Source organism: Leuresthes tenuis, unplaced genomic scaffold, assembly GCF_036924035.1.
Source record: "Leuresthes tenuis unplaced genomic scaffold, fLeuTen1.0.hap1 SCAF_19, whole genome shotgun sequence".
In the NCBI taxonomy this organism is placed as follows: Eukaryota; Metazoa; Chordata; class Actinopteri; order Atheriniformes; family Atherinopsidae; genus Leuresthes; species Leuresthes tenuis.
The window spans coordinates 33,226,055-33,241,654 of NW_027325373.1; the positions used below are offsets into that span (position 1 = coordinate 33,226,055).

General features: G+C 38.5%; 2 protein-coding genes across 2 annotated transcripts in view; one reads left to right on the forward strand and one right to left on the reverse strand.

Annotated features, from left to right (window-relative positions):
• The window catches only part of marveld2a (MARVEL domain containing 2a), a 100,041-nt gene that overhangs the window by 29,054 nt on the left and 55,387 nt on the right, over positions 1–15,600 (forward strand). The gene's annotated exons all lie outside the window — the stretch shown is intronic.
• Positions 4–15,163, reverse strand: ankrd34ba (ankyrin repeat domain 34Ba). Its single transcript, XM_072372400.1, has 2 exons — positions 15,084–15,163; positions 4–2,674 (listed from the first exon to the last, which is right to left on the reverse strand). The coding sequence occupies exon 2, from the start codon at positions 2,621–2,623 to the stop codon at positions 1,037–1,039; it is 1,587 nt and encodes a 528-aa protein (XP_072228501.1). The 5' UTR covers positions 2,624–2,674; positions 15,084–15,163; the 3' UTR covers positions 4–1,036.

The following is a 15,600-nucleotide window of genomic DNA, read 5'->3' on the forward strand; positions in this document are numbered from 1 at the left end:
TGGCAAAAGGTGCTTTTGTAAGAGTTGCAGCTAAAAGCAGGTTTTTACAGACACATTTATATTTTTTATAAAGCCATCAAAGTGGTGTAAAAATGGTGTATCGATTAAGATGTGGTTGGTACACTGCTGCCTTGCACTGACTACTTTTAAGACACTACCACTAGAGGGCATTGTTGTATTATGTAATCAAATCACCATGGATAATCTGAAACATGAGGCTCCTCATGAGAAATCTACACATCTGCTGAACATTTTTTTAGATTTTGATCCTGTAATATCCTCTTAAATCAGCACAGAAAATAAGTTTTGATTAAAAACCACTTTACACAAAAGCATGTAACAATATTGACCAAGTTATCCATCAGCTGGTGACAATGGTAGAACAACTAGCATCTAAAAGCCAGATATTTTCCTTAGGTGTTGGTGGAGATCACAGTTTAGCTAAGCAAAGAGTGAATATGGATGTTACATTTGTGCTCACGAAATGCGACTCCAAATTAAAACCTGTGTTACTCCAAAGTCCTAATTGTCACCTTTGGTCTTAAAGGTACCCCCTTTTATTTTAGGGATGAAGTAGTAGTTGGCTTTAAATTTGCATTCCCAAAAGAAAAAGGGGAAGCTAAGCCACCCACAAACATAAAAACAGAAATCTAGGGCCAAGGAGAGGAATTGAGATTGAGCCTAAATAGTCTGTATTTTGGTCACAATTTCACCAGAACACCAGTTTTACAGAGTTTAAATATGTAAGATGCAGTTTGATTTAATGCTTTCAAGTGCCCAAAAATAGCAGATTTAACAAAGGGACAATTTAAAAGTTTTACACTAAAGCTATGAGATAACACAGTAAGTCCTGAAGCAGAGGAAGGTCTTTAAAGTTTGCATGGTGTTATTTGAAATAATTTCCTGGAATCCAGGGATTCTTTTTATCCTCTTTGGAGTTCACACAATTGGTTTCACGACACAGACACTACATCACATGACAGCAGAAGTCAGATTTAACACACTGATGAGCATTTCCTCTCCACCGGCTGATTTTTCAGACTGTAGTTTTGAACTGTTCGGTCTGTATCGAGTGTCTCCTTAACAGCATCCTTCTGGTCAGGTCTTTTGGGTGACCGGGTGGAGCAGAGGGGAGGAAACTCTTTTGGCCAGGCTCTTTCTCAGAGAAGCTACCTCCACTGCCAGAACTATGATTAAAAACACTGAGGATGGGTGTGTTGGTTAGAGGTGGCAGAGATCTAGGCCTGGCCTGGAGGTTGCGGTCCAAAAAGAAGGTACCAGAGCCTCTGCGCTCGTATCCGGACAGGAGTCTCTTGTTTTGGCCTGTCAATGATTCCCTGGAGCCCAACGTGCTGGAGCAGCGCAGTGGCACAAACTTCTTGCCATCTGCTGGGTCTCTGGCTCTCTGCTCTTCAGGGAGGTTTTGAATGTCTACAGCCAGCTGGGGGTCGGAGCTGTAGATGTCCTCACCCAGCTTGCGCCTCTGGATGACGCTATGAAGGCTTGACGAGGCCATGCTGTGAAGGGGTGTGGCAAGGTTTCTGCCACTAGAAAGGGTTGAGGAAGAGTTGAGTGAATCTGCACCACTCATTTCAGAATGCAGATTTGGGTGGGAGGCAGAGTGGGATGAAAAGAGGCCTGGTATGAATGTCTTTTGCTCTGCAAGTTTGGCATAATTATCCTCTCTGTCTCTCTCTCTGCCTTTATCCTTTGCTAACCTTCCTTCAAAACACTTGAAGCTGTCAGAGTTTGTGCTGAGTTTAGGAACTCTGAAAGAGAGGTCCTCGGTCTGGTCTAGGGTTGCAGGAGGATGCTGTGTGAGCAGAGAGGCTGGGATCTTCAGCCAAGGCTCAGAGTTCAGCCTCAGTAGAGGCTGCTGTAGTCCATTGGGCGCCGCTTGTGCGAGTCCTCGAAACCGTGATGGGGAACATGGATGGGAGCTTACACCACAGATCTGTCCTTCTTTAAAAGAAAAGACCTGCTTGGGGGGGCACAAAGATGAGGAGGAAGTACAGTGAGGGGAGGTGATGAGCTGAATTTCAGAGGGAGATGCAGGAGCTGCTGGTGTAACTTTGTCCGTTTGATCAATAGGATCAATAGGAGGAATGCTAAGGTACTGCTTAGCTTGTAGTTTTCCTCCAGGAAATTTGTCAGTGGTTATGATGATCACTTCCTTTCCCTTGGCCTTGCATGTATCAAGCAACAGCTTCAGCACCTTCCAGTCTCCAGCCATGACTGCATAGACCAAAGCTGATGTCCCAGATTGGTCCTCCAAGCTGATGTCCGCTCCACTGGCCAGGAGTAAAGATACCACCTCCAGGCCAGCCTGCTCCCGGCAGGCGTGCACCAGTGCAGTGCATCCTTCCTTGTCCTGGATGTTGGGATCTGCTCCTTTCTCCAGAAGAAATTGGATTAGCTTGACCCTACTGGCACTCTGGGTGTCGACATGTTTTGTCCTGCAGGCAACCATTAATGGTGTCTGACCTTGGCCATCACTCTCATTGACGTACGCCCCTCCCTCCAAGAGCAGTCTTGTGAGCCTCAGTCGACGGAGGAAAACTGCTCTTAGCAATGGGTTACCCGAATCTATAGCTACGCCAGGATTGCAGACTTCTCCCTCCATCCCTCTTGGCTGCAGCTGGGTTTTTTTTGACAGATGTTGTAGGACAAGATTCTGTGAATAATGACAAAACACTTTCAGCAGCTGTACACACACTTCTTTCATAGGCAAAACAACCAAAAGTTATGCAACTGGGATGCAGGTATTCTCAGATCAAACTTGTTATACAATAGTTATCCTGCTTTTTATTTACAGAAAATCAAGGGTAGATAAAATAGTGCTTTATTCTCACTGATATAAATTAGAATGTATGTATATATGAAATGAGCATTTATGCATTTTGAAAAGCAAAACACGGGAAATTCTTGTCTTTATTTCTGCAGACAGAATCCATTCAGCAGGTCATTTTCTGCAGCAGCTGCAGTGGTAACCACTTTCTATCAGCCTTTGTGCTGTTTGTCCTTGCTTCTCTCTATTAGGCTTGATAAGGTGGCAGTAACATAGCATTTTCCTGTATGAGTCACAGAAGCTGGATTGCAACAAAGAATTACATCTAGACAGAGAAAAATTATTTTTTCTGTTGAATTATCTGAAGAAGAAGCCTCTTCCGGAAGCGGTTTTGTAACTATTGGGCTCATTGTGGGAACATAAGGCAGATCATTAGAAATGACAGTTGGCTGTTTCAATATTTGGACAACAAATGTTTCTATGCATTATATGTGCATATATTATATGTCTATAATATCTGATGGTAAATATGTGGCCCTAAATGTGTTCTGTGTCAGTTATGTAGAGCTACTGTTAGTGTCTTAGTATTGAGATTAAAGGCATAAAGCAGTTATTACTATTATTTATGCCTTTACAACTCACAAAGCTAGCTTCACAAAATATGCTTGAATCTAGTACATCATTTTTTTTTTTTAAAGCAGCTTCTTGGTTATAACTTATAAATACTTTAAATATCATAGTTAGAGCTTTCAGAAGTACTCGTTTTACCTCTTACTACACTTTTTTCACTGTTTCTATCATTAGTAAGATTGATAATGGATGAATTACATTAGTGTAAATAAATTAAATGTAGATTAGCTACTTAAAATTGTATGAAAAAAGGTGGCAACTCAAGCTAGGCTAGTAACCTTTTACGTCGTAAACTTAAAGAGGGAAAACTTTGCATAAAATGATCAATTTAAAGATATTTTCATCCTTTATTTCAGAGCTCTAATTAAGGTAAATAAATTAACAATGAATAAAAAAATACACTACAATATTTTATTTAAATACAGCTACGTTGCATGTCAAGCTAAGCTACTTAGCTTTTTGCTAGTTAACATTTAGGAATGGATTTAACTTTCTCCTGTTTGGTTATCTATTCTACACTAGAGTAGTGTAGTGCTCTTACTTAGTAACAAAGAGCTAATAATAACAAAGAATTCACTCAATTGAAAATGGGATTTAAAGGTCGATAAACATAAACTTAAACTGAATTAATAATGGTTAGAACTGGTTACATGCTGCCATTGGCGACACTTAATATTTTATCAAACGTCCCGCCATTCCGACACTTTTTTCCTCCTATGGTCGGAATGGCGGTATGTTTTTTTTTTTTTAACATACCGCCATTCCGACAGTTCCTTTTAATAGCCTATGTTTTACCCAAAACATTTTGCACTAATGATATCCCGGCGCAAATACGCCCTAAAGTTTGGCGCACAAACTCTGCACATACAGAGGCCACAGCCTCGCAAACAAACTTTAATAATCTATTATCAAAATCCCCTGAATTTCAAATATAAAAATACAGATATTAATGTAACTCTGGCGAGACTGAAACTGATTAAGCAGAAATACAGTGTCAGTGACCTGTCACAGCAGCCAGCTGGAGCGGAGCTCTCCACAGAGCCCATGCGTCTTTTGCCCGCTGTCATCATATGCAAAAGTAATAATTGCAATTACAGATATCACGGCTACTGCACAGGACACAGTTGCGAGCACTCTGCATTGCCTTGCCAATAGGAGAAGAGAGAAATGACAGCATAGAACGTATAAAACACAACAAAATGCAGTAAAAACGTTTATTCATGTTATTCACGTGATTTATGAGTACTCGCTCCAATTTTGGGAAGCGCGGATGGGCTTTGCGCATTTGGCACAAACACACAGCCGTTGCGCAAGGCTTTATACGGCCTGTTGATATCTTAAGGACCTAACTGGTCACACCTGGGAGTAAATGTCATGTAGAGATTGTTTTTACATGACATTACAGCTGAACATATAGCTTTCATCCACAAACCAACGTGGGAGAGCCCGAAGACGCATGTGCCAGACGCACATAGGCATGCGTAAAACCGATTTTGACCACTTCATGCTGTTTATTTGCTTTCTTTTAGTTAACTTTCGTTTCTTTTGGATTCTTGTGCGTGTTATGGAGCCGTTTCGGTCCATGTTTGTAAGCCTTTTTTTCCTTGATTAAATTTTCGGAAGTTGAAATAAGTGGCATTGGAGTGTGTGATTGAAAACCACCGCGAACTGCTTCTCCTCCTCCAGTTGCCGAGACTTTGTGTTTTCAATAACGCTTGTCTGTAAACATGTGTTAAACATATAATTTGCATGAACAGAAAGAAGGGACTCACCTGTTGAGTAACGCACATTTCCTTAAACGGTGGGACATTTGAATGTCGGAATAGCGGGATTTCGGAATGGTGGGATGTCGGAATGGTGGGACGTTTGCATGTCGGAATGGTGGGATGTCGGAATGGTGGGATGTCGGAATAGCGGGATGTCGGAATGGCGGGATTTCGGAATGGGTGTTGCCACCCGTTAACTTAACCTGCTAAGCTAGGCTAACTAGCTAGTTTGATTTCTCTTTTTCAGCTTGCCTAACTGTTTATAGCAAAGTCCCAATTATTTTTACAGTTAATTATGATATAAATACTTTAATTATGGTTTAAACTTAACTAAATTTCCAAAATTATAGGCTACACTACTGAGAAAGGCTAGTTAATAGGATATTTGGTCATACACTGAACTGAATTTTTTTATGTTATTCATATAAGATTGATTTATTTCTCTCAATTGTGTGGTATTAATAACATTTGCAACAAACTACATTTTTGTATATTCTTTCATTTGGAAAACAAGGGTAAATTGATATTAAAAGTGCTGCTTTAAGACTGTAACTCGTTAGCTTGTGAGTTTTGCTGCCATTAATGTATTTTGTCCTATTACAACTTTCTCTTTTTTTGTCTTTCTGTGTGTGTGTACATGAACACAATCTGTTATAAATAAGTAAGTTTAGGAACTTTAGAGCATTTTATCAAACTGTCATAACAGAAGTAATGTTTTCTAACTGAAAGTTTATAATCTGGAAGGGTTTGATGGTGGCATAAAAGTCACTCATAATACTAACAAAGTATAATTTAATTTAAAAAAATTAAAAATATTCCTATATTTCATACCTTACTAGTAATGGTACAATGCACCAGGTCATGTCATGTCATGATTTAGTAGGAATTTTAACCTACTAAATTTAATTGTATTACACAATAAAATGCTTAACTTAGAAATGTTTTCAGCAACATTCAAACATTGATTTAAAATTCTGTGGATACTCTACTTAAACTTGATTTCTCATGTGAAGAGCAATGCATTGCCAGGCAATATATTTCCTTAAAGATAAGATGGTGTGATTTCAATATATTCAAGGTTCATTCAATATATTCAGAGTTTCATTCAATATATTCAAGGTTCATTCAATATATTCAGAGTTTCATTCAATATATTCAAGGTTCATTCAATATATTCAGAGTTTCATTCCATATATTCAGAGTTTCATTCAATATATTCAAGGTTCATTCAATATATTCAGAGTTTCATTCCATATATTCAAGGTTCATTCAATATATTCAGAGTTTCATTCAATATATTCAAAGTTTCATTCAATATATTCAAGGTTCATTCAATATATTCAGAGTTTCATTCAATATATTCAAAGATTAATTTCCTGAACGGCAAATGCCAAAAAAAACGTTATATATATATATGTATATATATATATACAGGCAACATTTTTTCAATTCTCTATTGTTCAATTTTGGTGAGCCTGTGTGAATTGTAGTGTCAGTTTCCTGTTGTTAGCTGACAGGAGCTGCACCCGGTGTGGTCGTCTGCTGCTGTAGCCCATCTTCTTCAAGCTTCAACGTGTTGTGTGTTCAGAGATGGTGTTCTGCATTCCTTGGTTGTAACAAGTGCTTATTTGAGTTATGTTGACTTTCTATCATCTCGGACTAGTCTCCCCACTGACTCCACACAACTGCCGCTCACTGGATATTTTCTCTTTCTCAGACCATTCTCTGTAAACCCTGGAGATGGTTGTGCGTGAAAATCCCAGTAGTTCAGCAGTTTCTGAAATACAGAACAGCCTGTCTGGCACCAACAGCCATGCTACATTCAAAGTCACCTAAATCCCCTTTCTTCACTATTCTGATGCTCGGTTTGAACCTCAGCAAGTTGTCTTGACCACCTCTACATGCCTAAATGCATTGAGTTGTGGCCATGCGATTGGTTGATTAGCTATTTGTGTTAACAAACAATACCTAATGAAGTGGCCATATATATGTATCAGTCAAGATTTCTTGATATCTTGTAAATCTTGTTCCACATTTAATGATAATACATTTGAGTTGTTTTCAGTTCAATGCCTTGGTTTGGATGTAAGCAGATTTTCATCCTCCTGCTGCTTTAAGCAGTGAAGTTTTCTTTCTGGCAGCAAGATACAAAACACCACCTGCACCATGCTTGACAGAGGAGGTGGAGGTGCTTTAATCATCCTGCTCCTTATTTGGCTATTACTTAAATCTTTCCTCTGCCGTTGCTTAGTTGCACAGGTCAGTCATTCATTAAAGTAGTTGGTACTGATCTGCTCTTGTTGTTCTTGTTTTCTGGCTGCTGAGGGTTAGCAGGCATTTGTCTTGGTAAACTATGAAGCCATGCTAACGTACCCTTGTATTGATAGTTGATTTTAATCAAGCCAGTGCCTCTCTGGATGGCCAAAAGGTACAATAACCAAATACTATAAACCAAACTTATTATAAAAGTATCCCTAAATATTGTACACTAAAAAAAACACACCTGGAGTAACAAAACTTGTGTTTAACTCATTTGAATAGGTCATCAATTTTCTACATTTAGGGCTTTTAAAAATGACTAGACTAACTTATTATTCTACTCATCATATAAATATGACAAGTATAAGTAACCAGACAGCATTGAATGTTAATCTGTTACTGCAGTAACAGTGAACTAAGCAGGTAATTTAGTTTAATTAACAAGCTGGTTTAGCAGAAATGCAAAAACAACATCATGAACACATTTTATGGAGGATCACTGTGATTTGTTGCAAAAAATGTTAGAAGAAAATGTAGGAGAAGCTTGATGTAGGACTCAACAAAAATTCTTATCAAAAGAACAAATCATTTAACTATGTGCTGTGAGAAGATGCTCAGTATTAAAAAGAAACTCCTACTGAATATGTGTGATAAAAGTTAATTACACTCTCTGTAGAGATTTGTTTCAATTATCTTATAAAATTAATTCCAAAAATGTGAAAAAACAGAGCACTATATACCGTCAATTCCGGATTATAGAGCGCACCTGAATATAAACTGCGCCTTCTAATTTTAAAAAGAAAATCCATTTTGTACTTGTATAGGCCGCACCGTATTATAAACCGCAGGTGTCCACATTAAAATATGAGATATTTACACAGAAAGATGTTACACGTACAGATTTTTAAACTTTTAATTAAATGCATATGGTAACATAAACAAATATATACTGCAAATGCTTTTTTTCCCGAAAAGTGCCTGTAACACCGATGGTTTTAACTTAAATACCTATCGGTAACACACAAATATGTGGGGTAAATGCTTTTTTTTCCGAACAGTTCCTGTAACACGGCTGGTAAAACAAACAAAAACAAGAAACAGTAGCCTATCAGGAAAAGTCATTGATCGCCTCCTCCTGCACACTAAAACCATCAAAGTCATCTTCTTCAGTGTCCGAATTGAACAGCCTCTGAACTTCGTCACTGACTTCAGTGTGTCTTTGCTGTCGCTCAAACAATCTCATCTTAGATTGATCGCCTTTAATTTAAAAGCTGCATCATATGCATTTCTTCGTTTGTTTTCCATGTTGAGGTTGAGTACAAATGACCGATTTACAATAATTTAGTAGTGTGTTTGATTTATAGTACAATTTCATTGGACGACTGTGAACTATTCGTTAATTTCATTGGTCTAATGTTATGAGGCAAAATGTTTTTGGCGACATGAAAAAAAAAGAAAGAAACATATATTAGCCGCACCGTATTATAAGCTGCGGTGCTCAAAGCCTGGGAAAAAAGTAACGGCTTATATTCCGGAATTTATGGTATTTGTTGGACTTGATGAACTATTTGACTGTAAAAGGGTTTGTCATCATTTCTATGTTCAAGATATTTCTTGTAAGCATGTCAGAAATTCTAGCAGAAGCCACGTTTTTCTGGAGGATCTGCTGATAATTTGTTCACTTTGAACTTATGAACACAGGAACTGGAAAATATCCTCCTGATGCTATTTCATAGCTGGAAAATGTAAACGAGTGGTGCTGGAGTATGACAAAAAAGTTTACTATGTCTGAAAAAGGGGTCCATGTAGAAAACTAACTAGACTTTGAATTCAACAGCCCCAGTCTGACTATTTCAAGTAATAGGCATTAGCTTAGCTAGCTAACTGCATGTAGCAACTATGCCAACTATATGTCTTTAACTTGCCTAAGAGGATGAAGAGGAACTGAATTGTATCTGTGATAGGCAACACCACAGACAATAGAGAGTTGCAGTCATACTGAGAGAACTGGAAATATGCTTTGCATCTTTAGGAGTGTCACGTTTTATGTTTTGATATTCTTGTTTTCAGGTTCTTTGTTACGTTTCAGGTTCCATGTTAATTTCTTGTCATGTTTTTTTCCCCTGTCACTTAGTTCACTCAAGTCACCTGTTTTCTTTTCCACAGCTGCACGTCATCACCTCCCCACAGTATATAGTTTCCAGGTTTCCCTCACTCATTGCAAAATCCTCAGTTTACCTTTCATGCCACAGTCGCGGCTCATTAAGCCAGGTTTTTGCCACCATAGTCTTCGTCGTCATAGCGTTATTTGTCTTGTAGCTACAGTTAATTATAGTCTTGCTTAATCAGTCTCGTTCATAGTCAGTCTAGTTTTGTTTTCTTAGTTAAGTATTTTGATAACCGACTCAGCCGCGTCATATGTTCTTATTTTGTTTCCACGGTTAAATATTTTTGATAATCCGGCTCAATTGCGTTTTTTGCCTTTTGGAATAAACCTTTTGATTTTGTGAAGTCTCCACCTGGGTCCTCCCTCTTCCTGCTCCACAGTCCTGGCAAGGAGACAAGTTGAAGAACATACCCTGGATGTTAGGCACCACGGAGGTGCTTGAAGCTGCTGTACCTATATTTTAAATAGCCATAGCACTTTGTCGGTTCTCCCAACAAATTTCTGTAGTTCAGTTTTATTTTTAAAGTTTAATTTGTGAATAATATAATCTCTAATTTGAAAATGATTGCATTAGTAAAGCAAAACTGAGATTTTAACTCAAAGAAAATTAAACAAATATGTTAGGGTCTGACCAATTGGTGTAGAATAGTTTGGACTTGTACTTCCACTTCTTGCTAGCCAAATCTTTTAAAAAGTCATCAAATCGCCATTGAAAGGTAACACTTTTTACTCCATAAACATCCAAGCATGGAAACTCGAGAGTGACTGCAAACATAGAAAGGCCTCAACGTTTCAAGAAGGTGTAAATACAACGCTAGTTGTTGCTAACCATGACCATTTCATTGACAAAATCCTGGCCGACTTCACTCTCTAACTCAACAACAGACCTGTTGTTTTGTTATGAAGCTGTTTATATACAAGTGTATAATTACTGATATTTCCTGTTTATAAAAAGTGTAATGTATTTAGTGCTTTAGGCATAAATACATAACAACATCATGAGTTTATGATCTTATAATGGGATGCTGAAATTGTGACAATCAATGGGTGAAGCTGAAGAGAGACCCAAATACAGGACTTACAGGCAGAAGAAAGAGTGATTTTATTGATATAATTAACTAAAGATGGTGCCAAGGTGAGAAAGGGCAGGAATTAAGTAGCGATTGACAAGAAAACATCACTCTAATCTGTCACTGAACAAAGGAAAACCTGGAGAATAAATACTAAGGGAGGTGATTACAATCAAGGAGCAGGTGAAGCATTTGGTAACTAAAAAAACAGGTGTGATACAGGAAGTAAACGCACCAGAGTACACACAGGATGTAATTGTGTTACATGCAGGTTTCTTAACCTCGCTTTTTTTTCACTTTGAGCTTAGTTGCTCCTCATTTAAAAGAAACTGTTGCAGAGCAGGTGATGATGATATGCGTGTCTGAGGTGTTGCATGTTAATGGGAAACCCTGAATTTCAGATCATCCTGACCAACAAGTTGTGGTGCCCCACAGAAGCAACAAGAAACTCTCTGATGCTGTCACGGGTGATCATGAACAGAAGTGGGCATTTTTTCAATCAATGGATGTTCTTCAATTGCAAGATTTATATATAATTTTATATTTTCCGTCCATTGAAGCGATAGAAAATGTATGGCTAGATGGAAAGAAAGTCTGTGGTCACTTTTCATGTGAAAAACTTCATTATGGAGAAAAGTTTATTGTGAATAAGAAGAGGCTTTGTATCGTGGACATTTGTTGTTGTTGACACATTCATGTGAGGGTTTTTTACATCTCCTGTGTAGCTCTTTATCTCTTCATAGACGAGAGAATGAAGCCAAAAGACATTCATGTCAGAAACTGTCAGATTGTGAAGGAACATAACTCTGAAATTGTTTGAATGTGACATAAATGCATCTGTCAATATGCTGTGTTTGATTGTGCTTAAATGTTTGTCAGTGTACTAATATAATTGTATTGTATTTTGGGACTACAAAATGTAATGGCTCACATTTAAATCCATTCATTTTGAAAATGTTAATCAGTTCAACATTTTGACAGACCAAGAGGTGAGCAAAGTTTGTTGATGTAGAAATAAAAATAGTTTAGTTCAACACTGAATTAAGATGCACACATACTGAAGCTGAAGCTGACATTTTAAATTCTATGCTTTCAGGTGAAATATTTGACATTTTGATGCTAGTTATGAAGGCTTTAGTGAACATAAACTACATGTCTCGTAGCGTCCTTCTGTTGATTTTAAAGTGCCTATTTACTTTCTTTCAAAGGATGAAAGAAGGGTGGAGCTCACTGATGCTAATATGGTTTTAATGATGCAAATCGTCAAATGTTCTGACACGACTGTGTCTTCATCAGAGTCCAAGTGGACAAAGAATGAAGGCAGGAAATTATCGTCAGTCTCACACAGGTGTGCATAAGTTATACTGGTTGAACAGCTTGATCTCATTACAGGCTGATTGGACAGTCAAAACAAGGCTGAAGATACTCCATAACGCATGTGTGGTCCCATCAGGGACAAAGAAACAAATTCCACAAAAATAATCACAGAATGATAAAAGACAGAAAATGTGCAAACATCTTAAAATGTGTCGTTTTGTGAGGACCTGACCGACCGTGTCCGACATCAAAAGTGGAAGGTATAAAAAAATCCAACCTCTACTCAACGTAGCAGAATGTGGAGTTAAAATATGAACGTTAGATATGTAAAAGATTGTGTATTAAGTTATTTAGCTGAGAAGCATCTGATTCAGCTGTATACTGTGGGAAGATGGAGGAGTTTTTATTTGTTTTTAATAGTTACCATCTTCTAGGGCTGGTCGACCTTGATTTTTTTTATTCTAATTGATTCTTCGTTGGTGTTGCAGATGCTTCTCAGAAGCAGAATGTTCAACTGCATGGCTGAACTAGAGTCCGTTATAATGGAGTAAAGTGACTCCAGCTCTGTAGCGATCGTTTCACGTTGTAGGAATGAGGCAAAGCGACTTTGGTGAAATTCTTCCAACTTGGTAGCACATACCAGGGGTCCAAAGTTTTTAGCATGTGGCTTTTCCACAGTTTAAATGTCAAACTTGTCTTTAGCAACATGCATTGAGACTGCATCTGTAATCTAATGAAAAATAACCTCTGAACAAACTCTGCAATGGACCGTGGCTTGTTCCAAGTGTGACTCTGGAAAACCAAACCAGTTCCAAACCGCAGCATGCGGTCATGTTGTTGTTAGTGTCCCTCTAGGAAGTAAATGCAGAGGGGAAAAGAAATTGTCCTAAACTACTAAGTTAACTTAAAGGGGAACTCCAGTATTTTTAAACCTAGATCTTATTTCTGGCATCTACTCACCGAGAGCAGTTTGGTGAAAATTGGCATCCTTCGGAAGATATTTAGATTCCTTGAGATCCGCGTATATCCTGTTGTGTTGTTGTTATTGGCGGCTATTGGGGGACTTATAGAGGGCTTTCTACACACTCGTCTACTGGGATGACGTCATCGACGCCCGCTGCTGCAGCACAGCTTATTTACTCCGTGCTCTGACACGGCTAACTTCAAACGTAGTTTGCTACTGATAGTTTTGTGCAACATGGCAGGATATTTATCAGATTTTGACGACGTGGACGACAACTTTGAGTACGGTGAACGTCCTTACCGGAGACATCTGTAAACAGCTCACATAGCTCATCCCAGTAGACAAGTGTGTGGAAAGCCCTCTATAAGCCCCCTGATAGCCGCCAGTAACAACAACACAGCAGCTATGAGCTAACAGAGCAGAGTAGTACGCGTTCATTCATTCATTCGTCTTAAAGTATTGGTGAAATAAAGACAGATAATGCCTTATTTAGAGGCTGTATTGTCAATGCCCTGTTCTCTCCCGTTATATGGATATACGCAGATTTCGAGGAATCTAAATATCTTCCGAAGGACGCCGACTTTCACCAAACTGTTCTCGGTGAGTAGATAAATGTATTTCATGCCGGAAATAAGGTCTAGGTTTAAAAATACCGGAGTTCCCCTTTAATAGCTAAAATCGTCAGAAGCGCTCACGTCTGATTTTCAGAGACAACCTCATCCTCCTCCTCAACCTCGTCCTCATTGTTGGAACGACCCCCAACCTTGAATAATTATTTTGAAGTTTGCCACTTAGTTCACATCTTTAAAGTGACAAAAACAAACCCTGTGTAACCTACATTCAGGAAGGTCAGCCATTTTCCTCTGAGACCACCCCATAATCTGCGCTCACATACTACACGTGTCTTAATACATCTCCATATCAGAGTCGTAACACACCAAGCAACGAAGATGAAGGTCTGAACAACACGGACACTTAGTTTGACAAGAGACTTTAGAAAGAAACGCCATTATTTCTACCCCTACTCCTCATTACTCTCCACCCCTGTGCTACACACTGATTACATGCCAACGCAGGGGAACCTTGAGCAAACCTCACCCGGAAGGTAGTATGAATAGAAACGTGTGCTCATCACATGCATGCACCTGGCCTCAGTGTGCTTCATCAGACTTTATGTAAGAGATTTTCTATAGATTTTGAAATCTGATGTCATGTCATTTGCAAATACTTTGGCTGTGTGGTTATAAAATCAGTCACATTTCTACTGACTTTAATTACATAAAAATCTACATTACCTGCAGAGATAACAGATCAGATATAATTCAGTTAGTTTGGCAAAGGGATGATTGTTACTTATCTTTTATCCATAAATTAAGATGAAATGGAATACGTTCAGACCTACAATGAAGGTTCAGTTTTAACAATTTCAAAGGCTCATCAGCAAAATATTGTAAAGGCATAAATTTAGTTACAAGTGGATTTATTTGGTTACCTTTCTCTACTGATACATTTTGGACATTTCAACTAATCTATTCATTGTCTTGTTTCATCAAGGAGACACAAATACAGATGTGAATGCAAACGCCACACCTTAAACCTTACAATTACAAGAAAAAGCTTTTGAGGAGCTGTTTTTCTCGGGTACATAATTTTTTACTGTTTAAAACGGACTACATATATACATTAAAGCTTAAAGTCGTGTTTTAATCCTCATATTCTCTCTGGTTTCCCTTCCATTATTAGTACACTTCACATACTATTGTATTGCAGCTTTTTGTTTTCAGTTGTACGGATCAAGAATAGAAAACTCCACTTCACCTGAACATGATTACCTCAACACTCATCCTGCATAAGAGCCCACTGACGCCACTGGGTGTCCACGGGCAAATGTTAGAGCCACTCTTAATGCATATGCTTTAGTCAGAAATGATGAAAACTGCATTACGCAACATGGTTATATATTATATTTTCACCACCTCCGAACTGAGTATCTTCTATTGAAAGAAATTCCACCTGGAATTAATAAAACACTCTCACAAGACATTGTAATAAAACAAAATTAAGTAGCACTAGGTAGCATTAACTTTGTGAATATTTGCAGCTGTGTGTCTGTCCCACTCACCAGCTTTCAGTCAGACAGGATTAGTCCTCTCCTGCAGACATTTACTCTCCTGTTGCAGAACAGCGACTGAGGCGATGATGTATGTGTGTGTCACAGTGAGTGAGAGGAGACAGTAGCAACAGCAGTCAAGGTTTTTCAGATTGTGTTTGCTCCTTGGACAAAGAAAAAGTGATGAAAGGGAGTGATACAGGCTTGTCGTCAGGCAGGTCTAAGATGTGGTTAATCCATTACCGCAGCAGTAGCAGCAGCAGCTCAGAGGAGTTACAGAGAGGCAGAACGGGGAAGGTTCACAGAAATGAACGCACAAGGTAAAGCTCTATAGCAACCCAGCGCCGCAGCACGTCTGATTTGTATTTTCATTAAAGGTGATCTGATTCAGCAAACGCTTATTGATCATACAACGCAGGACTTTCTTTAGTTAAACGCAGAAAGGAAAATAATTTCATCCACCTTATCAATGACATCTCCATGACAACCATCAAAGAGGCCGAATGACGGCACATGTTGTAATTGTGCT